The sequence below is a fragment of the Sus scrofa genome, chromosome 6 (genome assembly GCF_000003025.6).
Source record: "Sus scrofa isolate TJ Tabasco breed Duroc chromosome 6, Sscrofa11.1, whole genome shotgun sequence".
Classification (NCBI taxonomy): domain Eukaryota; kingdom Metazoa; phylum Chordata; class Mammalia; order Artiodactyla; family Suidae; genus Sus; species Sus scrofa.
This window is the reverse complement of record NC_010448.4, coordinates 135,270,114-135,294,692: the sequence shown is the minus strand read 5'-3', so window position 1 is coordinate 135,294,692 and position 24,579 is coordinate 135,270,114. Positions and strand designations below refer to the sequence as shown.

Genomic DNA, 24,579 nt, shown 5'->3' with positions numbered 1-24,579 from the left:
TCTAGGTAATGGGGTTACAGCACTGAAATAAACAGACAAGGTTCTTTCAGAATGTCTAACTTCACTAAACAAGTAAAAACAGCATGTTAAATAAACAACGCCATTTGTTAAGTGAAGCAGAAATAAAGATAAGGAGAGAATGCGTGTGTATGTGTATGAAGTGATGCTATTTTATGCAAAATATATGAATGGGGAGTTCCCGTCGTGGCTCAGTGGTTAACAAATCCAACTAGGAACCATGAGGTTGCGGGTACGGTCCCTGCCCTTGCTCAGTGGGTTAACGATCCAGCGTTGCCGTGAGCTGTGGTGTAGGTTGCAGACGAGGCTCGGATCCTGCGTTGCTGTGGCTCTGGCATAGGCCAGTGGCTACAGCTCCGATTCAACCCCTAGCCTGGGAACCTCCATACGCCGCGGGCGCGGCCCTAGAAAAGGCAAAAAGACAGGGGGAAAAAAAAAAAAGACAAAATATATGAATGCCCTTACTAATAAGAGAGATAGCTGAGCCAAGACCTGAATGAAGTGGAGGGGTGACTATAGAAACATCTGAGAGAAAATGTTCTAGAGAGAAGAAATAGGAAGTGCCAAGGACTCAAATGAGAAACATGCTTGGTGTGCTGAAAAAACAGAAAAGAGGCTAAATGGGGATAGAACAGAGTGAGTTGGAATGGTAAAAATTAAATGAGAAAGGTGGCAAAGGTAAGCCAGACCATGACAAATGCACTGATTTCTATTTTAAATGGGGAAACATTACAGGATCCCCACCCCCCACCCACGGCTATGACAGAAGCATGTGGAAATTCTGGGGCCAGGGATCTAACTCACATCACATTACCCACCCGAGCCTCAGTTAATGACAATACTAGATCCTTAGCCCGCTGAGCCACCAGGGAACTCCCATTAGGCAAAGCAGTGATAAAAAGTAGTGCTAAGAGCTGATGTACATTTTAAAAGGATCACTATGACTAAACGATAATTAGACAAGATTAAAAAGAACAGAGAGATGTTGAAGTAATACAAGCAAATTGTGTCACAGGCAAAGTGACAGTGTAGAAAGTGCAATAGAAGATGGGATCCTAAATATAGAAGAAATTGACCAAGAGGTGCTTACGGTTAAACGAGATATAAAAGAAAGACAAAGTATTAAAAAAGAGTTGCCATGCACTAAAATGAGATAAATTAGATGAGTTAAAGAAAAAGCACAGAAAGTTCCCTTTGTGGCTTGGCATGTTAAGAGACCTAATGCTGTCTCTGTGAAGATGTGGGTTTGATGCCTGGCCTCACTCAGTGGGTTAAGGTTCTGGTGTTGCCATTAAACTCCCACACAAGTGGCAGATGTGGCTTGGATCCAGTATTGCCATGGCTGTGGCACAGGCCTCAGCTGCAGTTCTGATTCAACCCCTGGCCCGGGAACTTCCATATGCTTCAGGTGCCATGAGGAAAAAAAAAAAAAATCTTGCCATGAGGGAAAAAAAAAAAGAAAGCACAGGCTGGAAAACAATTCTGTTTTTAAACAATCTATTTTGAAATTTTTAATAGACATTCGAGTGGAGATATTGAGGTGGCAGTTGGATGTGAGTATGGAATTTGGGAAAGAGATCAACTACAAAAAATTTACAATATATAAATCTATATATTAAACAAAATTTAATAAAGTAAGTGAAGCCATCTAAAGAGTATGTGTAGGCATTCCTGCTGTGGCACAACTGGATCAGTGGCATCTCTGGTGTGCTGGGATGCTGGTTTGATCCCTGGCCAGGCACAATGGGTTTAGGATCTGGAGTTGCCGAGAGTGCAGCTTGGAACTCCGTATGTTGCGGGGCAGCCAAAAAAGAAAAAAAAAAAAGAAAAAAAGAGATGTGTAGATGTATCACACACTGAATTTGTGGCAGTTGCATGTTGAGAGGCCAGGAAGATAATAACCCAGGGCAATCCAGAAAAACTCAGCAACAGCAGCCAGGGAGGTAGCTAGGGAGTGAGCTGTCCACTGTGTCAAACAATGCTAAAAGGCTGAATGATGTTAAGGACATTCACAATTTCATGGAATAGTGTGAAAAAAAAGTTGACTGGTGTGAGTTCAAGACAAATAGGCACATAACAGAAAAAGCACAGCTACCACCTTTTAAGGAATAGTTCTGTAAAAGAGAAGAGAGAAACGGAAATGTGGGGTTTAGGGATGGTTTTTTGTTAAGATGGAGGGATTTTTTAAAAGCATGTTTGTATGCTGTTAGGAACTATCTAGAAAAAGGGAAAATTAATACTTCAGGAGAAGACTGGTTCAATTGCAGAGACAATGTCCTTTAGTATGAAGGAGAGACGGGCATATGATTTTCATACTTACTGGACAGATTCAGGTGTTCCAGTTAACATACAAGACCTTTCTGGGAGGCCACCGCTGTCTACAATTAAAAACAAACAAGAATCTGAAGCCACGAAAAGATTAACAACATAATTTTTACTAGCAACTTGATGTGCTAGTTTTCTGGTCACTTTGAAAATAATACAAGAGAATAATGTTACCAGGAGCTATCTGTATTTTGCATCCTGATTCCTGTTGTATGCGTGAGATCTGTTCGCCACCTCTGCCAATTACTATTAAGAAAAAAGAAAATTATTTGCTGAAAGATGTTAACGTATATTTTTATTGTTTTCAAAGCTTTAAAAAAAAGTAGCCTACTTACTAAATCCAACCATTCCATCTGGAACTTTGTATTCTTCTGTCATTACAGACCTGCTAAGAAATAACAGAAACATTTTCATTCAAAGAAAGATAATTTGTTTACATATGCAAGGTAAACATAGCAATGGAAATCTAATGACTCCTAATGGCTTAAGCTAAGTTTCTGGGCACACATGCTAAAATATGGGGCTTGAGAGAGTTCCCGCTAGAGTGCAGTGGGTTAAGGATCCAGCATTGTCTCTGTGGTGGCATGGGTTTTATCTCTAGCCTGGGACAGTGGATTAAGGATCTGGTGTTGCTGCAGGTACAGCAGAGGTTGCTGCTGCTGCAGCTTGGATTCAATCCCTGCTCTAGGAATTTCCAAATGCCATGTGTGGGAAAACAAAACAAACCAAAAAACCCCCAAAACATGGAGTTCCTGTTACAGTGCAGGGGAAAGGAAATGAATCCCACTAAGAACCACGAGGTTGTGGGTTCAATCCCTGGCCTCGCTCAGTGGGTTAAGGATCTGGTGTTGCCATGAGCTGTGGCTGTGGCCTGCAGCTCTAGCTCCGATTGGACCCCTAGCCTGGGAACCTCCATATGCCCCCGGGTGCGGCCCTAAGAAGCAAAAAAACCCCAAAAAAACCCCAAAACCAAACCACCAGAAATACAAAATATGGGGCTTGAGTAGTTAAAGACAGATCTTAATTAAGGTGACACACATCAAGTGAGAAAGGTATGGTGAATGGAACAGTCTGAAGGCATGAACACAAAGGAGCTGGGACAGAGTTCAGAGAATGTCACTTTTTTTAATATTTATTTTTAAATTATAGTTGATTTACAGTGTTGTGCCAATATCTGCTGTAAGCGAATGTCATCTTTAAATTATTTTAATTCACCTTAGTTCCTCTAAAATGTGGCTAATTCCACCCACCCTTTAAAATTACAAATGTCACATCACTCAAAAAAAATATTGATCATTCTCTATTACCTATAGAGGTGAAATAAATTACACATAAAAACAAACAAAAAAAAGCAGATACACATATCCACTACACACTAACTTGGTAGTGTTTCATTACAGTTCAACTAAAACTTGTAAAGCACACTTTGAAAAGCTTTTACTTGACTATACCTTTGCTGCTGATGCATCGGGGGTAACTGTGTTCCGAAAGCTACCAAAAAATTAAATAAAATGAAAATTTTAAATTTAAGTTGACATGTTTACCAATATAATATTAACTAATTCTAAAGTCTTTTCCTGATGCACAGACAATACCCTGAAGAGAGCAAAATTTCATGCAGAATACTTAAGTCAACAATGACAGTGAGCAAGAAAATCAATGAAAGGGCAGAAATTACAAGCAACAGCATAGAAAAAAACTCTTTTTCAAGTGGCATAGGCCAAGATTTAGAAGTGGAACTAGAAAATAAATTGAATATGTAATTTAACAACCAAATCTTAATATATATATATGGGGCCATAACTGAAGTGAAGACTATAAAGATAGGAAGTATATCTTCACAAATAAATTCACTCGAAGAGAAAATTTACAGCTTTCAATTTATCTTCAAGATACCCAACAAAACATAGTAGGAACAAAGATATTAAAATCTACAGTTACTTTAGCTTTTTAAACCCAACTTAAATAAATACTTACAGTCATTTTGAGGAGCAACTTTCTTAGCGTCTGGTTGATCTGCAAAATTAGGAGTCTTTTAATTTTTTGCCAATAAGTACAAACAGAAGACCTAGTTCCCCCATGCCCAAGCAAGAATACAAATATAAATACTTATTGAAATAGCTGAGAGTATGATTTATCATTTGAATCAAAATTGTCAAAACTCAGCCCAAACACTTATTGAAAGAAAACTACGTTTCTTTCATTCTCTTCATGTTTTAAAGATGCACAGACATTTAATAAAAAAAATTTTTTTACTGAATCAAATCACTGACCTTAATGTATGTTAAGCACTTTAGAATGATACAAGACAAAATATTCAGTCCGTTACTAGCAAAATATCACATGCTAAAGTCTAATGATGCTTCCCACTGTAGAAACTGAAGATTGGAAGGAAAAAAAACTATCAAAATGTGAAAATTTGACATATCCAAAATTGAGTGTATCTGACAGTGACCACAAAGCTATGCAAAATAAATAAAAAATCACATTACAAGGCAATCTCAATCTAAGCTGTTCTATTTTTCCTAACCAAACATTTCACAGCATAAACTTCAGCAGAAACTCAGACAACTACATGACTTCATCTTTATCTACATCCTTTACAGATGAATACAATGCATACCTTAGAATAGGCAACCTACAGCTGAAAGTACTACATTCTCCTCCCCCCTTCAAACTTAAATGATTAAACATCAGAATGTTGTGCAGCAAAAATTCAGACACATAATCCAAGAAATATTTGTGTCCATTTAAGAATCCACTGGTTTATTTCACGTTTACATACTGAACACAGGTAATAAATAAAAATTCCTGCCTTTAAAAGGAGAGGGCATTCCCTCCCAGTGTGTTGTACTGCTCGGACTTGTCCAAGAGCCATCTACACATAAAATAAAAAGAATACATTACATACAACATCTGAAGCATCATTAGCTCATTTTTTTGTATATTAAAACCTCACTGTAAATGTGAAAGACACTTAAATAAAAGGAAACCAAGTACTCCTGGTCAAAAGCTACAAATACATTCAATAGGCTCATTCAGAATCCTCCTTAAAAAAAAAATAAAAGGACAAAAAGAAAATGTATCAAAATTCATACATCAAATCTAAAACAAAAAATACGTGCAGACTTCTAAGTTCAGAAGCTTCAACAATTATTTTTTTTTTAAAAATTCAAGGCACTGTATATCTACTGTTTTAAGCCACATTTTGAGTTAAACCTGAAACACAAAACGAGGTACTAAACAAACAGAAAAGTAACAAAAAGTGGTATAACCTGCAACACACTAAAGTAGCAAACTATAGCAACTTCAACCTTTAAAGTGAAATCTGAAATAGCAAAATAATAAAAATACAGCATCTCAGATTAATTAATGTATGATGAAAGAACCAGTGAAATGTTTCCTAAACATTTTATATTTTTGTTCAGTTTATTAACAAGTTGTCTGTGCAAACTGTCAATCTGGCACAATCTTAAAAGGGGGAAAATGATGTTTTCTAATAAGACAAAACTGGCTGGTTAACTCAAATTTTACCTACCTTGTCTAGGTCTCTTTTTCCCCCTCCTCTCCTTTTTGAGGCCAATATAAACCTTACAATTTTAGGAACCTTATGATAAAAGTAATGTTTCAAAAAAGAAGAACATTTGAAAAATACTGAAAATAACTTCAAAAAACTCTGTAAAAAAATTTAAGATATGTATGGCTATAACTTACCTCCATCTTCCAAAGGTCTTTTTTGTCCCCCATAACCATAGTCATTTGAATTCAGTGATGTACCTGCATCACCTCCAATTTTTGCTGCAATCTTAAAAAACAAAACACATTACCATTAAGGAGAGCATCGTAACTATGACATAAGTATTCAGTCCTAAGCTTCCTCACATACTGCCATGCTAAATATCTATTACATAAGAAAATTAATTTGATAGAAAAAAATTTTAGTTCAATTTATCACTACCATTAATAACTTTAGAGTTAACAAATAACCATCATCTGGAATTAAGCTTCTGTTACATCTCTATTAAAACAAAGAAATAATCAATTAGAATCTTTAGACTGACAAAGATTAGCTCTGAGGAAAAGCTGGATCCTAATTCTATCTTTTCCATGGCTCTCTCTCATGACTCTTCAAAAGACGTGTTGGCACAGAGAGAATGTGAACATCTTTCAGGATATCAAGGCCGAGCTGTCTACAAGGTAAATGCTAGCCATATTTGGTTTGAGTACTTGATATGTTTAGTCCAAATTGAGATGTACTTCAAATGTAAAATACACACCAGGTACTGAAACCTTCAAATACAAAGAATGTAAAAGCATCTCAAAAATTTTTATATTGAACACATGCTAAAATAGTGATATTTTAAATATGCTGTGTTAAATAAAATATGTGACCTGCATTATACTTCTACTGGACAATTTTTTCTGAAGAAACATGCCTGAGAAGGGAAGCCTGAGAAGTACGAAGAAGGGAAGTATGAAGGAAAGGAAGTACGAAGGAAAGCCTGAGAAGTTGCATGGCTAAGAAAAGTCTCAACTATAGAACCATAAATAATTTCATTGTTAGAAACTTAATTTTTAGGGAGTTCCCATGGTGGCTCAGCAGTAACAAGCCTGACTAATATCCATGAGGACGCAGGTTTGATCTCAGGCCTCACTCAGCGAGGATCAGGCATTCCTGTGAGTTGTGGTGTAGGTTGCAGATGCGGCTTGGAGCTGGCATTGCTGTGGCTGTGGTGTAGGCCAGCAGCTGAAGCTCTGATTCGACCCCTAGCCTGGGACCTTCCATATGCTGTGGGTGCAACCCTAAAAAGACGGAAAAAAAAAAAAAGGAACTTGGCTTTTAGAATGGGGCAAGGAAGTGGCTGCACTTGACATCATATAAGAAATACCAGCCTCAAATCACAAGTAGGGCACAATTAGGAGATACTCACTGAATTTTTCTATGAATGGGGAAATGGAACTAATATTGCTGAGGACCAGCAACAGGCCAAACTTTACATTATAATAAAAGTTTTGCACTCATTCTGTCATTGAATCATCACAATTCTACGAGGAAGAGTTCTTGAGACAGATATCCATTTTACAACTGAAAAAATAATCTTTAAGAGGTATCTTAACTAAGGTTACATAGTTAAGTCAATGGTGGAGAAGTCAATTTCTACATATCTCCATGGAAATTGTTGCTATAAGGGGCAATCACCAAAGATTGGTAATGAGCTCATTAAAGTTCATGACATTATTCTTTGAATTCTAAGTATGTCTGAAATTTTCCATGATAAAAATTAAACAGAACATGAAACTTCTGGTGACTGATTCTCCCAGAGATCCTGACATAGAACTAATCCAGGTGCCACAAACTTCATTATAATTATAAAATAGGAAGGATTAAGAGTATTAACAACTTGAGGGGGATGGAGGGATGCACTGAAGATTTGGGATGGAAATGCTACAAAATTTGGTTGTGATGATCATAGTACAACTATAAATGTAATAAAATTCATTGAGTAATAAAAAAAATAGTCAACAATTGAATTGTGTATGTATCACGTAAGTCTACCTGATAAATATCTGTTCCCATATACCAAATGTACTTCCTAGGGTTCCTAGACTTCCCCTTTCCACATCTATAAGTGCAAACATCTAACACAAAGGACATTAAGTATAAAAATGCCTGACTAAAAAAAGTATACAATAGGTACTTCCTGACTCTGCAGCTTTGGTCACTCTTAACCCACCTTAATCATTTTTCACTTTCTCAAAAGCCTACTCATATCTTTAATCTAATTAAAATCTTATTTGAGAGTTTTCCTTACCATACCTGAAAACTGTTTTTCCACCCTTCAGTTTTCAAGCAATCAGCATCTGAACTGTTCCTTAGGAACTTTAATAAACTGCTGAGCATTGATAAAGGAAAGTATTTCAGGTCAGAAAGGACAATGATACTAACAAAGAAAAATGACTTAGGCTGGTTATACCTTCTGCAGTTAGCCTTTAAAACTCTATGAATTTGCAAAGCAGCACTCTTTGAACTTCAAGGAACTTCTGCACAGAGAAAAATGATACTTATTATACCTCACTATTAACTGAATAGTTCTAAAACTATCCAAATCAAAGTGAAAGTTGATCCACACAGAAGTATCAGTTAACACCATCTCAAATATTCAGTTCTTGCTGTGGTTTAGGGATAACAAACTGAACTAGTATCCACGAGGATGCGGATTTGATCCCTGGCCTCACTCAGTGGGTCAAGGATCCAGCATTGACATGGCCGTGATGTAGGATGGTAGCTGCAGCTCTGATTTGACTCCTAGCCTGGGAATTTCCATATGCTGCAAGTTTGGCCCTAAAAACACAAAACAACAACAAAACACCAATAAAAAGACAGCAGAGAAGAGCTTTTAGTAAAAATACTAGTATCTTGGATATCTGAACAATTCTCCAAGATAAATAGAAAAGACATACTTCACTACACAGGATTAATTTAAGAGAAATAGTAATTCCTAAGATCCAACCTCTAACTATGTAAAATTCTTATGAGACTAGTAGAATTAAGTGCAAACAATTTCTTCTGATCTTAATTTACAATATAAATTCAAGCTTTGCATTTGGATCCTCCCTACTTTTCAAAGGAGTAAATTTTTTTTTGGTGCTTTCACCATTTTAGCAATTTCCACCTTTACTGATTTTCTCCAGAACCCAAGAATTTTGGAGTTCAAAGGAAATTTCAGAGACTACCAATCATTCTATCTGACTTTAAGGATTAAAACAACAAAATCACAAGCGACAAGAAAAGCAAAAAGCTGATTTTCAAAAGTAAATTACTTAAACACCAAAAATGACTATCTCCTAAATTTCTATGCTTGGGCTTTGGGATGTCATTCTGGTTCTCCTGTTGTACTGTTTTGACCTTGCCAAATCTTAAGCATTTTGTGCCTCATTTATCTTTTGTGTGAAAAAAAAAAGAGATAATTTCTACACTTAGCAGTGTAGGATAATTTGAGAATTAAATGAATTCATGTAAGATATGAATTAGCATAGAGCCTAATATGTAGTATATAAATTGACAGTTACTATGAACAAATCAGTGCATTATAATTTAACAACAAAGTAGGATTCACAAGACTTAAATATTTAATTTTAAAAACTTAAGTTTGTATTTGTACTGGTCAAAAACATGTATTTTAAAAGAACACAATTATTTTCAAAACAGTATTTCATTTCATATTATTTTAATTCACTAAAGATATGTTTCAATAAATACTGAGTACTACTATGGGCAAGATCCTAATGGATTCAGTTCTTATGCATCAGAAATGTGAAGAAGCAGGGTTTCCACTGTGGCGAAGTGGAAACGAATCCAACTAGTAACATAAGGTTTCAGATTCAATCCCTGGCCTCGATCAGTTGGGTTAAGGATCAGGCATTGCCGTGCGCTGGGGCATAGGTCACAGACACCACTTGGATCCCGCAAGGCTGTGGTATAGGCCGGCAGCTGTAGCTCTGATTAGACCCCTGAGAACCTCCATATGCTGCAGGTGCGTCCCTAAAAAGCAAAAAAGAAATGTGAAGAGGCTAGAAATTTACTAGGCCACCATTTTATTAACATTGTCTCCTCCCTATAGCTCAGGAATCTCTGCTCATTATTATAACCATGCTAACCTGTCTCAAAATGTTTTTAAAGAGATCGCACTCAAACATCTGTTTTCACTGAAGAGATTAATTAATGGTAAGTAAAAAGCCAACAATTCTGTTAAATATTTCATTGCATTCAAACAACATAATGCAGTCTGAATTACCTTTATAATTATCAAGGAAGAGATTCAAGAAGTGAGTACTTAAGGACTAATTTAATAGTTACTTAGAGGGTAAGTGATGAGGGTTGACATTCTTGCTTAACCTACATCTCCCACTCTACTTAGTCTCCGTCTCTGATTCACTTCTATCTTCAAATAACCTTAAGGGGAAAAAAAGTAGATAGGTACATTTTAATTTCCCAATGTTTCAGAGACAAAACTTGTCATTAATGTGAGCTAACCCAAGAATTTCAACCTTGACCTATAAATTTCTAAAGTATACAGGTTGAAAACCCTAAACTAGAAAAGCAATCTAGTGCCCTCCTGCTAGATTTAGCTCACAGAATATTATAAAAATCTGGAAACTTCACATAAAAAAAAATAAGCTATTAGAATTATCTGGAAAAAAGATTGGGCAACTTGGTCTAAACTGCCAGATGGCAACAATCAGCTGAGTAAATGCTGCTAGCATTTACTAGACAGATAGGAACCACGGATCCTAATCATTTGTTCTGCTTTCCCACATAACAAAGAACTGTCTAGCTGAAATGCCAAGACCTTCCCCATCAGTACACAGCTCTTTGAGGGCAAGAAGCTCTTCTTATACCTCTTCCTTCCAAAGAACAAAGCACAATACTCAGGACAAAAAAAAGAAACTTAAGGTTAAATGGGGATTTTGGAAAATGTAATTCAGTATCCATTTAATACAGATAAGGAAAAAGTAGTCCAGATATTAACTTGTTCATTTCACCCAAGCATTTCCCCCTATACTTCACTTATACAATCAGAAAATCAGCTACAATCGGTATATGGGGCCATTCTCAAATGTAATCAGAAGGGGTAATTCAACTCAAATGCTAAACTTGAGAATCTTAGCTTTAAGATCAATTCTGCAGAAACTCAGATTTTAAGATCAAGTCTGTAATCAAATTACAGTAAAGACCTTTGTAAATCATTACAGCAAGGACATGGGGCAGCTGACCTATTGGCATATAGCAAAGGTCAAGAAATTTCATAGTTTGAGGACAATTTCTATACTAAAAAAAGCTGCTAACCTGTCTTCAGAGAGTTGTATCCACATTTTCTCACCTCATTTTCCACCCTCCTTCCCCACTCAACCCTATTCTCCAGTGACTTCACTGTTATGGTCTTTCATCCCCCAAGCCTCCAAATCTCTGCACATGCTGCTTCTTTCTCCACTGGTCAAACTCTCATTCTTTAATGCCTCACTTAAAATATCAGTCCTTTACTTTGGCAGTAAGGAAGCCCACTCCTCTAGTTTTGTGTACAGTGCCTGATGCACGGTAGAACTCTATAAATGTTTACAGAACAAATGGATGAATTAACAGTGCCCATTATTTTGTCTACTCTGACTATATCACAGTTTCAAATAAGGCAAAAACCCAATTAACACATTAAAAAAAGTCTCCAGTATATAAATACATTGTGTGGCACAATTTAATTTAACATGCTAGTTGAATAACATAATTCAGGTGAGTCTACCAATCCAATCTATAATAAAACCCGTCTAACAGAGTCCCTGTCATGATAAATGTTTCAGTTGCTATTCTAAACTTGTTCAGAAAAAATAAATATTAAGTGAAGAAATCACAGACTTAGTATTTATTAATGTCTTTCTGTTGACTCTGGAATATTTTTGATTATAAACAAGCACAGGTACATTTTTATTAATATGTTCATACTATAAAAGTACGGGCAATTTGCTACATTACTACAGATTTTATGGATTTTGACTCAAACAATCCTTTAACCAACTGGAGGGTGAAAAGTAGGTTAAGGAAGTCAACTTCTAATGCAATGAAAATACACCACAAGATTAGTTTCTGATTACCATTAGTTTAACAGCCTACTCAAAAAGCGTCTAGCACCTAATGTGCATTGGGTCTTAACAAGATTCTTACTGTTGCTTAAACACCAAGTCCACACCAACAATATTCTAAAGTTACAATTATATTAAGGGAATTTAACGAAGGCAAAGTTCAAATTACATCCTGGAGCACAACATACTTTTTTTTAAAACAGCTTTCGCTTAGGAAAGAAGTGACTTCAGGGCAAATGTACGCACCTACGTAATACAAAGAGGTCTGCTCAGTTTACGACTCCGAACTGAGAGGTAGATTCAAATTGAAACTTCGGGTATAATGGGCCTGAAGCCATTTTGAGAAATAAGAGAGAAGGAACGGTAGAAGACAAGTCAATCCCGCCCTGAGGAGGGATTCCAACCCGGGATACCAGTGCTCTCATAATTCTTGTAGGTGTGAAAGCTTATGGCCACCGAAAGATTAATTGCGAGAGAGCTCGAATGGGCTGGAAAGTCTAAAAAATGCTTTAATGACAGATACCTTTCCTTACTATGGCTCCTGCGGACGGACCCTAGTCCTTTGCCAAACTCATTACCAGAAGCTTCCACACTATTGTGTAAAACTACGCGCGCTTTATCCCATGGAGGATGATGTTCACTCTGAGAAAAAGGAAATCTTAACTCCTTGGAGAAAAAAGCGTGAGTGCCGCAGAAGCGGGAGAAAAACCTAAAGCCATCTTCGCGTAGTTCGCGTCGGGGTTCCAAGTGGCTTAAACGCCGAGGACACAAAACCGAATTCCAGCCTCTCGTCGGCAACACCAACGTGGGGAAACGGGAGACTTCTCACAATTCAGAGCCCGGAAGGGCACTTCTCTCGCTCAGGCGCGAAGTAGCGGCCTACTCAGCCAGCGGCCAATTACCGTGAGCTATCGGGATCCCGCCGCGCGGTCCTGACTTACCTGCCGGGCTCGCTGCAGCGCATCTTTGAAAGCATCGTTAACTCCTCCACCGCCGCCGCCGCCGCCTCCACCACCAGCTGAGCCAGAGGAGGGTGGAGGTACTGTTGAATAATCTGCCATGCTTACACTACAGTGGCCGCTACCGCTTCTTCGTAGAGACCCCTCTGCCAACTGCTAAGAAAGAAAGAAAATGGCGGCCGTCGAGGCTGTATCACATTCTTGTGCGACCATCGTGCCGTAAAGGGGCGGAGACTGAAAGGAGAAAATCTCGCGGTGTTTTGAGGCTACGAGCTGGTATGGGGGTGGGGCTGGGGAGGGCGAAGGCAGCGAGATGTCGCGAGAATTGTCTTTAGGTTTCGCGAGAATGGGGGTCCTTTAGGCACCTCCTCTTTGTGTTCTTAGGTTGAAGTTGTGCGGTGGTCACACGGGGGCGGTGGGTAAGACTGGCAGTGCGGGCGCCAATGGTTCGAGTTTTGGAAAGCCCGAAGAAAAGGAGTAGTTTCTTATCAGTCGCCGGCTCAGGGAAGTAGTGTGGGTGGGTTTCCCTCCGAGGGTCGTGCAGTGTATCCACGGGGAAGGGATGACGTCGATAGGCGTAACGACAGCGCAACAGTGACTCTTGAGAGCGCTGCCTCCAGAAGTGCACCTGGGAGAATTGGGCGAGCTACGCGGCGCGATGATGCTCCGGAAGACGTCTGCCCGGCCTAGCGGGAACGCGGCGTGATTTTCAGGGTAGTAAAGTGTCCCTGTATTTTACTTGTAGATTGTCAGATTTCTTAGTTTTATCACAAGAGGGGATGAATTCAGGGTGGGGGCCTTAGTTCTGGAGCTTATTTCGAAGGTTTTGTGCAAATAATGTGAGTGAGGCTCTGAGGTTATGATTGCCTTTTTCTTTACCTTACCGTGATTGTTCCTAAAACTCAGTTTTAAACAGGTTTTGTAACCTAGTGTGTGTGTACGTATCCCTGGCCACTTTTACTGAGCTCCTTGAAGTTGAGAACAGCATCCATTTCCTGACCAAAATTGACCATATGGCTTCTTAGAAATAGTTTTCCCCAGCTGCAGCCTGTGAGATTTCAAATATAATGTGTTGTATTGCCGTCCCAGGGCTAGATGATGATGACGATTGTTATTATTTGTATTTTCTGTTATCTACTTCAGTTACTGGGTAATTTCCGACGTTCCTTCAGACCTTCAGCTCATGTCGTAGCATATAATTTAATGGTAGTAGTTTCAGACTCATTAGGATGCTTTAGGAGTCGATCGCAGTGATTTTTTACCCCTAAATTCTTTCCTTTGAGGGGACAAAGAATGAGGTAAAGTGAACTTTACCAAGTAAAGTGTTTTGGGTTTTGTGAATTAGGTTTCAAAGTGTACTTGTCCCATTGCTGGTGATGAGTAGAGAGAACTGTGTGCTGCAGTCTTCTTGATACTTAAAATTACTGGGTTCACTTGCTCAAGGACTAAAATAAGTCAGATAACCAAGCAGTTACATGCACAGAGATACACGTGGGGCATCATTTCCCTCTAATGAGCTTTTCTTACCATCCTATCCATTTATAGCTCTGATTATCTTTTTAATTGTGCATAGCCATCTATTTAGATTTGGGGGAAATTTGTATTTGGGAAAGCAGTGAATTTATTGGACTACAGATTTAAGCATAACTGGTAAAAAAAAAAAAACCAACTAAAAGCAGCATTGGGTGGTATTACTAAATAGTATTTTTTCAATTGTTTTAGTCTGCCCAATAAATGACATTTATTAATTGGTAATTGATTTTTTCATATTTTACTAATTAGACTTATATACAAATGTCTTAATCAACATAGTGTTAACCAGAGAGATAAACTTTAGTTCGTGTATACCACAGTTTTAGTTGTCTCTAAATATTAAAACTAAGTAAAGACCTCCATTTCTAGTTTTTGGTAGATTCTTCTGGAAGTATAGGTATTCTAGGATGGGAACAATTTAGAATCAGTCTAGAGCAGGATTTCTCAGCCTCAGCACTATTGACATTTTTTGGCCAGATAATTCTTGTTTTGTACTACTACCGTGCATTGTAGTGAAGTAGCATCCTTGACTTCTACGTGTAGGTGCCAGCAGCTCAACCCTCCCATACCAACTGTGACAACAAAAAAATGTCTCCAGATATTGCAGATATCCCCTGGGCAGCAAAAATCACTCCACAGTGAGAACCACTGGTCATCTTGATTGCTGCTCTTGCTTTTCCATCAAGAAGACTTGTTTACTATGCTTCAGAGGTATATTCCACATTCCCGTACTTTTCAGCTCCCACTGCTCCTGAGTTAACCAAAACCTCAGTCTTGGACTGTTACAGTAGCATTCTAGTTGGTTTTTCTGCTTCCACCCTTACATCTTTACAATTTACCATTAAAAATTATGAAGTTTCATAAAGTGTATAATGTATATATGAGGTCTCAAAAAGCATCCATGTATGTACTTTCTAGGAATGTTCTCCAAGTACTAGATCCATTAGCAGTATTTTGAAGCTCAAGGGTGCCTCTACCTGATTGTATTACAATTGTCTCTTCATATAGCAGCTCGAAAGATAAAGCGTAAATCATATCATCTCACCTATCTCCTGGAATGTTCTATGGACTCCACATAGTCAGCCTACTCTCTAAACACTCCTTTTCCTCATTCCACTTGAGCAAGATCATTCTGCTTTTAGGGCATCGTACTTGCATTTTCCTCTGCCTGTCTCAGATGTTCTTAGAGACCTTTACCTGGATGATTTGTCCTCATCATTCAGGTCTCAGTTCAGGTATCATCTCCTTAGACAATCTCCGACCTCTGGTTGTGCCATTTTGTAGTCAGTGACTCTCCAATTACCTTGTTCTCTTTATAGCATTTATCTAAAATTATCTATGTTGTATGTGTTTACTTCTTTACTCTTTCTCTTCCATTAGAATGTAAACTCCTGGAGAGGAAGGGCCTGGTCTCTCTCTACCATTGACTAGTCTCTAACAAACAGTCTTAGCAATCTAGATATTTGTTGAATGAACAAATATTGAAAAAAATCCACCCCCACATTTTTATTGATTTTTTTTTTTTTTTTGACCTTGGGCAAGTGAACTTAGTCTCTGTGTCTCAGATTTCTCAGCTACATGATGATCCTAACATGCATTGGTGTTGTTAATGAGGTGTCCCTGTGAGCTCTTCAGAAACCAGAAAGTGCTATCAAATGGAAATTGGTATTACTAAACATAGAATTTGCCTTCTGGTATTTCATAATTAGGAAAGGATAATCCATGATACTCCACTTTTATAATTTTTTTTTGAATTAAACATCTGTGTTCAAATCTTAGTTTTGATAGAATCAGGATCCTCCTGTATTAGCAGCTGAACTGGGGGAAAACTATAGCCTGTGGTCTTTTTTTTTTTTTTTTGCCGTATACAGCAGTATGCTATGGGAATCTCGGTTCCCAGACAAGGGATTGAACTGAGCCATAGCAGTGAAAGTATCAAGTCCTAACCACTAGACCACCAGGAAACTCCCTAACCAGTGACTTTTGATTTGGCTATATGTCTCCATTTAGTCATCTTGAAGCCATTTGTACTTTTCTTAACCAGAAAAGTAGATAATTTTATTATAACATTTACTTTAGATAATTTTATTATAACATTTCTCCTTGCAATGTAATTCTTTTTAAAAGTGGATATATCATAGCTAATCTAAAACTGGTTTATTGTGGGAGTTCCCATCGTGGCTCAGCTGTCAATGAACCCAACTGGGAACCATGAGTTTTCGGGTTCGATCCCTGGCCTTGCTCAGTGGGTTAAGGATCTGGCATTGCTGTGAGCTGTGGTGTAGGTTGCAGATGCGGCTCCAATCCACTGTTGCTGTGGCTGTGGTGTAGGCCAGCAGTTACAGCTCCTATTAGACCCCTAGCCTGGCAACCTCCATATGCCACAGGTGCAGCCCTAAAAAGCAAAAAAAAACCCAACCAACCAAACAAAAAAAAACTGGTTTATTGTGCTTTGAGAGATTGGCTAAACGTTGGGCTGAATTGTATTTTATAGTCACTCATTATAGAAATTGGTGTTCCATATTTCATCCTCGGGTTGAAGCAAAAGTCAGTATTGTTAAGCTTATGAAAGTATAGTAGGGACATTTAGAGTTATCAAAGAATAGAATGAAAAGATTAGTAAAGATAATAAAAGTTGAGCTAGTAAATGTTTTGGCAAGGTTTTTCATTTTACCTTCTGATTTATTGGTTATCAAATGACCAATTCTCAGATTTGTTAAATCTGTGTGAAATATTAACAAATTTTTCTTTATAGCTATTGGAGAAGAATAGTCCGTTATGGCTTTTGAATAGGCATTTTAGAGTGGCAGAATTGTGCATACTTTCACCTATGTCATAATGATGCCTCTTTGCCAAAAGGATCTTATAACTTCATGCTGTACTCTGTGTCATTTAAGCACCAGGCCTGTATTTTCTCAGTGCACAGTCCTAACAGATTGAGGTTAGATATAAGGAGGAGGACTTCCTGCTGTGGCACAGTGGGCTAAGAATCTGACTGAAGCAGCTTGGGTTGCTGTGAAGGCGCAGGTTTGATCCCCCACCTGGTGCAGAGGGTTAAAGGATCTGGATCCAGTGTTGTCACAGCTGTGGCTCAGATTCAGTCCATGGCCCAGGACTGTGGCCATTAAAAAAAAAAAAAAAAACCCAAAAACTAAAGTTTCCACTGTGGCACAGTGGGTTAATGATACAGCTCGTCTCTGCAGAGGCATTGGTTTGACCCCAGGCCCGGCACAGTGTGTTAAGGATCTAGCATTGCTACAGCTTTGGAGTAGGTCACAGCTGTGGCTCAGATTTGATTCCTGGCCAAGGAACTTTTCATGTGCTGCAGGTGCAGCCAAAAAAGAAAAAAAAAAAAAAAAGATAATGAAGAAGAAAGTAGCCATTTCAAGTTAAAGTAAGTGGTCCAGGATGTTGTTTTAGGGTATTTGATTTTAGGTTGGTCATTGGTCTTAATGACTTTTATATCCTGTCTGATTAAGTTTGTGGGATTCTGTTTCAGACTAAAGTGTAAATGGAAATAGGAAATATTTGCATTATCAAGGGCAAATGTAACGTGGGAATTTTTTGGAGAAACTGCAATTTGACCTATGTCTGAAACTGAAGATAGCCCCGCCCCCCCATATAGTGAATAGAACTCTGGACTTGGTGCCAGAGGATCTAGATTCATATCTAACTCATGTGCTTTTTGGTCAGTCACACAACTTCCTTTTATCAGCATACTGAAAAAATGGAGGGCAGTTTAATCTGATTTTGAAAAATACCAACAGTGAGTTCCTGTTGTGGCTCAGTGGTAACGAACCCAACTAGTACCCATGAGGATGTGGGTTTGATCCCTAGCCTAGCTCAGTGGTTAAGGATCTAGCGTTGCTGTGAGCTGTGGTATAAGTTCCAGACATGGCTCGGATCCTGAGTGGCTGTGGCTGTGGGGCAGGCTGGCATCTGCAGCTCCCATTTGACCTCTAGCCTTGGAACTTCCATATGTCATGGGTTGGGCCCTAAAAAGCAAAAAAAAAAAAAAAAAAAAAAAAAACTCAAAAAACCCAACCAGTAGTAAAGGATAATAAAAAGTCTTATGTTTTTAAATAGTGATTTCTTTTCTCTTTGAGAAGTTACCATAGTATCATCTTACCCTCAGTTATTAGAAATTTCTTCTCTCTCTCTTCTCTCTCTTAATAGTCTGTCCTGATTGAAGGGCTGTTACAGAATTGACAAATACTAGAATATTTCTCATTGATTTGCCCTAAATCCAGGCTTTTGCCATCCTTATCAAAACTGTAGAGCCCTGGGGGCTTTGCACATGTCTTTCTCTTTCAGGAATACTTCCTCACCTCTTTCATTTTACTGTTGCCTGTTGAAAATTGTCCACTTTTTCCTGAAAACCTGTCCAGAACTCTCAAACTTAGGGATTCCTATTTGTTTTCATGTACCGTATCACGGTAATAATGCCATAGTATCATTTATTGATGATTTAGAATTCCCACTAGATTTTAAGGTTCACTCCAGTAGGGGCTATGTCTTTTTCTGTGTCTTTACAGTGCTATATGCTGGTTATTGTTCTAAGTAATTACATGTTTTTAGTTCATTTATCCTCACATTGGCTTTATTGAGATAAATGCTAAATACGCTGGAGTACAAATAAGCTAACTAACTAGCCCAAGGTAATATGTTAGTAAATGTTAGGGGCTGTTATTTGAACAAGGCAGCCTGACTTGAAAGAATGAAAGAATTTATAAAAAGTAATGAAATGTATCTCTTTGTAATTTCTAGGGTGTAGGTCACAATTTAGTATTTCTTACTTGAATTTTAAAAATATTTGCCTCAGGAGTTTCCGTAGTGGCGCAGTGGTTAACGAATCCGACTAGGAACCATGAGGTTGCGGGTTCGGTCCCTGCCCTTGCTCAGTGGGTTAATGATCCCATGAGCTGTGGTGTAGGTCGCAGACGTGGCTCGGATCCCGCGTTGCTGTGGCTCTGGCATAGGCCGGTGGCTACAGCTCCGATTGGACCTCTAGCCTGCGAACCTCCATATGCCGAGGGAGCGGCCCAAGAAATAGCAAAAAGACAAAAAAAAAAAAAAAAAAAAAAATTTGCCTCAGTTTTTGTTAAGACTTAGGCTAAAATTCTTCCTGGGAAGGTAGCTCTTAATGTAAGGTAATAAAAATAGATTACTTACAAAATGTAAAGAACCTATGTGTTGTGTAACAGTATAGAAGCTTGTTTTTCTGTATTGCTAATTGCATTGAATGGATTAGTAATATGCCTGACTAAAGTATATAGTGCTTTATGGTGGGTTTGTATATATCCATATATTCCTGTATATTTGATGATGATTAGTGTTATTTTTCAAATATGTTGTTCAGGGGGGTTACATGTTTGCAGTCTACTTACTAAATTGTAAGTCTCTTCAAGACAAGGATAAGGTTGATTAATTTTGATTTTCCCCCTGAATTACCACACAGCACCTGTGATGATGTTTGTACTAATTGTTTGCAAAATAACCCATCTGCCCAAAGAAGCATATCAACAGTTTTTACATTTGACTCTTCTGAGAATTCTGAGGAAAATCTTTATTGTTTAATCTTCTAGAGCAATTAATGCTTGAGGCAGAGTTTCTTTGTGAAAATGGGATAAATTTTCTCTGCCCTTGAGGATCTCTTCTTTGAAGGTAGAAGGCATATGGGGCAGAAGGGTGGGGTTTGCTAAAGTGCCATTCCCAACTTTACAGGGTTCTTCAAATATAATGAGAGAAGGAACATCCTTAGTGTATCATACAGAGGATCTCTTTGAGTATATCTAGAGTGTTCAGCTAATTGCACACATCTCTTGGCATCTTATCTATAAGCAACATCTGTCCTTTGGGGTCATAGGAAGTAGAATGCAGAATATACAGGAAATTGAGTATCAGTATTCAATGAGAGAAGTGTATAGCTGCCTGCTAGTAAGCCATAACACTTCCAGCTTCCCATTATTTTAGGGATGATGCTAGGTTGAGAATCTGCAACACCTGAAAGCATCTGTCTCAAACCTTTACGACTCAGTTCTTGAGTGATTTTAGCTAATTCTATAGCATGCATTCTAATAACTTACAATAAAGCTGATACACAGTGCTGCAGAATATCATATATAATGAAACTGCTGAATATATATGATACCTAGTTTCATAATTTATTCCTTACTGCCTAGGTGTTTTTCCAAACTTGTGTCTGCAGCTACCTCCAAGACTCATTTTATGTGTTGCCTCAAAACCCAAATGTCTAAAATAAATTCATATACTGTTCTTAGTCTCCCCTTATTTTGTGGTCAAAGCATGTTTATTTTTTCCTCCCCTATTTGGATCATATATTACATCAGTTCCTTTCACTTCTGTTACACTGTCTTCTTCATTACATTTTTAGCCAAGTAGGGAGTTCCAGTCATGGCTCAGCAGCAAGGAACCTGACTAGTATCCATGAGGATGCAGGTTCTATCCACGGCCTCGCTCAGTGGGTTAAGGAACCGGCATTGCCATGAACTGTGCTGTAGGCCAGCAGCTGCAGCTCCAATTCAACTCCTAGCCTGGGAACCTCCATATGCTGTGGATGCGGCCCTAAAAAGACAAAAAAAATTTTTTTAGCCAAGTAGAGACAGATAAAATATCATCTTTTGGAGTTCCTGATGTGGCTCAGCGGGCTAAGAACCTGACAAGTATCCATGAGGATGTGGGTTCCATCCCTGACCTCACTCAGTGGGTTAAGGATCTGGCGTTGCTGTGGTGTAGGCCAGCAGGTGCAGCTCCAATTCAACTCCTAGCCTGGAAACTTCCATGTGCTGCAGGTGCAGCCCTAAAAAGCAAAAAGGAAAAATAAAAAATCATCTTTTTTCATGAATCTTAACCAGACTAATTCCAATGACCTTTTCCTTAATTAAGTGGTTGTCTGCATTGGTTACAGGGAGCTTTTTTAAAGTGAAAACTGAGGAATTTCCATCGTGGCTCAGCAGTAATGAACCCAACTAGTATCCATGAGGGCAAAGATTTGATCCCTGGCCTTGTTCAGTGGATTAGGGATCCAGCGTTGCTATGAGCTGTGGTGTAGGGGATCTGGCATTGCTGTGGCTGTGGTATAGGCCGGCAGCTGCAGCTCTGATTGGGCCCCTAGTTTGGGAACCTCCAGATGCCGCAGGTGCAGCCCTAAAAAGACAAAAAAAAGAAGACTGAGCCAAAACTACCACTTCCAGAGACTCTGATTTAATTGGTCTAATATCTGTATTTTTAGAAACTTCCTAGATTAATTTTTAAAGCACAGCCCACACTTGAGAACCACTGAAATAGAACTAAAAGTCCACATGCTCCATCAGATTTTTGCTTATTTTTAACAACTTGCAGTTGTACAAAGAGACAAGATTAATGGCATGACTAGAGCAAAGACTAGTTTCCTACACAACTCAATGCTCTTCATTTCATGATATAGCTTCTCTTTGAAGCAGTAGTGATGGGGTGAAGTTTCAGATGGAGATTTTCTGCTTCTTAGGTACAAGAGGAAGAAAAACCTTGTGCAGAACCAAAAACATCTTGATATTTGTAATCAGGACATCTGCCTTTAATCACATTTACTTTTTGAAATGGATTATTAGAAGATGAAGGATCTTCGCTGATGAAATCCTAATTGAAGGTGGGTGGGTATGAGATGTAAAGCTCACTTGGCATACAGTTTTGTTGTTGTTTTTAGTGGAACTTTGCTTCTCTCTCCTGACATTTCCATGTCTCTATTTATAGCAGTGATCTCTTTGGAATTTGCCTTCTGCTTCTGTTTGTTCTTTTATGTTACTTCATATTAACTGATATTCTCACTTCATTTTTTAAAAAAATGTATTTGAAAGGACTTGGGAAGGAAGAGAAGGAATGAAAATTTTTATAAGTATCTGAAATTACTGTGACTTTAGTATTCTTTGTAACAGATGATCTAATTATAGTGCCTAATGATACAAATAATTAATTTTTCAAGATAGAATGGCAGTTTATTTTCTACATTTAAAAGCACATGAAGTCTACAATAAATCCTTTTATCCAGTACAGGTATTACTTTTAGATTCTTAACAACCTTACTTCTTTAACTGTACTTTAATATAAGTGAAGATCAAGAGATTTTATTTTAGTTAGAGCCTTTAAATGGTAACCCTGTAAGTCTAGGAACTGTCTTATTTACCTTTGAGATTAATATAATACCAAACATCTAGTGGATGCTTACTAATCTAATTTATTCATTTCAGTAAAAATGCTGAACCTTGTTCTAGGTGTTGGAGATACATTCGTGAACAAAATAGACAAATATATATTTGTTTTCAGCTAGTTATTTGCATCAGTCTATAAAAAGAACAGTCGGTAATTTATTAAGCAATAAATTGAAGAATCAGAATGTGAGAAGCTTAATGATCGAATCATTCATTCATTTAAACATTTATTTCCTAGTGTGAGTATGTAAAATTATTTGAAATAATCACATAACTGCCAGCCATTGTCATCCTGATTGTCATTCAATTCTTGTCTTCTTTTTGTAACCCTGAATAAAATACTCTTTTTGTAACTCTGAGTAAAGGCCTCAGTTTTTAGCCAACAGAGAACTTTGTCAAAAAATCAAATACCACTGCATGCTTCTAGCTTTGCTGGCCCCAGACCTCATACATTACCAAAGTTCCAGTTGTTTACTTGTTTGTTGTCACTTCTTCAACAAGAATGTGAGATCCACAGGGTCTGTTTTAGTCCTCACTGTATCCTAAGTGCATAAAATAATATGCCATCTAGTAGATGCTACTAAATATTAATAATCCTTGACCACTCAAAATGCGGTTTTCTCCCTCATAGCTACTGCCTACATCTAGTCTTCATCTAGACTACACAAACAAAACTTTTCAATTTCAATATTTTCTCAAGACCTTTTATTATTTTAACCTTTTTCTGGTGTTTTGACACTTCTCTTTCAATCTCTGTTACTTCCGGGTCTTAATTTGCCAGTCACTTCAAGAATTCTCAACTCCCATTCTCTTCATTTTTCAGTTACGGTCTACTCTTTAAATCTACTCTAAATCACTTAAATTAGACTTTGGAGTTAAATAAGATTCAATTAATCATTTGCTACCTAAATACCAAGTTCTTTAACCTTGCCATGTTGAATCTTTTTTGAGTCTCATTTTGTTCTTTGTTAAAATTAAATGAGGAATTCCTGTTGTGGCTCAGAAGGTTAAGATCCCGACACAGTCTCCTTGAGGATGTGGTTCGATCCCTGGCCGCACTCATGGGGTTAAGGATCAGGTGTTGCTGCAGCTGCAGCGTAGGTCATAGATACAGCTCGGATCTGGTATTGCTGTGGCTGTGGCCCCAGCTGCAACTCTCATTCAACTGCTAGCCCGGGAACTTCCATATGCCACAGGTTCGGCCATGAAAATAAATAAAAAATGAGATTATGGTAACCAGATACTGTTGCCTATAGTAATGTATAAGTCATTACATATAACCAGAAAATCCAGGGACAGAGTGGCTCTAGGGCTGGTTGATTTAGCAGCTCAACAGTATATGCAGGATCCATATTTTCTTCAACTTTGCCTTCCACCATCCTCGGCATGTGGCTTAGTCCCCCCTGATGATTGCATAATGTTATGCCACAGTACCTTCCCAGTGTTATGCATGATTGTAAAGTAGAAAAAGTTTCTTCTCTTTAAAAGCACGGAAACCTTTCTACTATCCTCTTCCCTTGGATACCAATTAGATTAATCTTGTACTGACCAGAGCTCAATCACTGGCTCACTCTAGCAAGTTATCATACTTGGTTTTGAATAATTAAGATTCATGTCCCGAGAATAAGGAAGAGGCCCCACCTTATTAGAAATAGTTACTGTATTTGTAAATCTTAGGACTCTACTTGGTGCTTTTCTTTCTACATTCACTCTAGTATAATCTCCTTTAGTCTTGTGGTTTTATTTATTTTTATTTTTTGGACCACAGCTGTGGCATGTATAAGTTCCAGGGCCAGGGATCAAACTTGTGCCAGGGCAGTGACCTGACCTGACCTGAGCCACAGAAATGACATCACTGAATCCCCAACCTGCTGTACCACTGGGAACTCCCTTCTTGTGGTTTT

General features: G+C 38.1%; 2 protein-coding genes across 37 annotated transcripts in view; one reads left to right on the top strand and one right to left on the bottom strand.

The window, feature by feature from the left end:
- The window catches only part of FUBP1 (far upstream element binding protein 1), a 37,582-nt gene extending 24,363 nt beyond the window's left edge, over nt 1-13,219 (bottom strand). For 18 of the 35 annotated variants that reach the window (XR_002345126.1, XR_002345124.1, XR_002345125.1 and 15 more), the window contains exons 1-8: nt 12,918-13,219; nt 6,058-6,148; nt 5,159-5,221; nt 4,321-4,359; nt 3,795-3,834; nt 2,679-2,731; nt 2,518-2,589; nt 2,339-2,396 (exon numbers count right to left, since the gene is read on the bottom strand). Coding sequence is in view for 16 of the 35 variants with exons in the window: in XM_013999331.2 (XP_013854785.1) it covers nt 2,339-2,396; nt 2,518-2,589; nt 2,679-2,731; nt 3,795-3,834; nt 4,321-4,359; nt 5,159-5,221; nt 6,058-6,148; nt 12,918-13,037 (536 nt within the window). In the remaining 19 variants the exon portion in view is untranslated. The remainder of the gene's footprint in view (nt 1-2,338; nt 2,397-2,517; nt 2,590-2,678; nt 2,732-3,794; nt 3,835-4,320; nt 4,360-5,158; nt 5,222-6,057; nt 6,149-12,917) is intronic. The other 17 variants (XR_002345133.1, XR_002345135.1, XM_021096429.1 and 14 more) reach the window with 3 other exon arrangements.
- DNAJB4 (DnaJ heat shock protein family (Hsp40) member B4) overlaps nt 13,317-24,579 on the top strand; it is a 37,450-nt gene continuing 26,187 nt past the window's right edge. The window contains exons 1-2 of one of the 2 annotated variants that reach the window (XM_021096447.1): nt 13,444-13,649; nt 21,976-22,116. The gene's annotated coding sequence lies outside the window, so the exon portion shown is untranslated. Of the gene's footprint in view, nt 13,650-21,975; nt 22,117-24,579 lie in introns of both variants that reach the window. The other variant, XM_021096446.1, reaches the window with a different exon arrangement.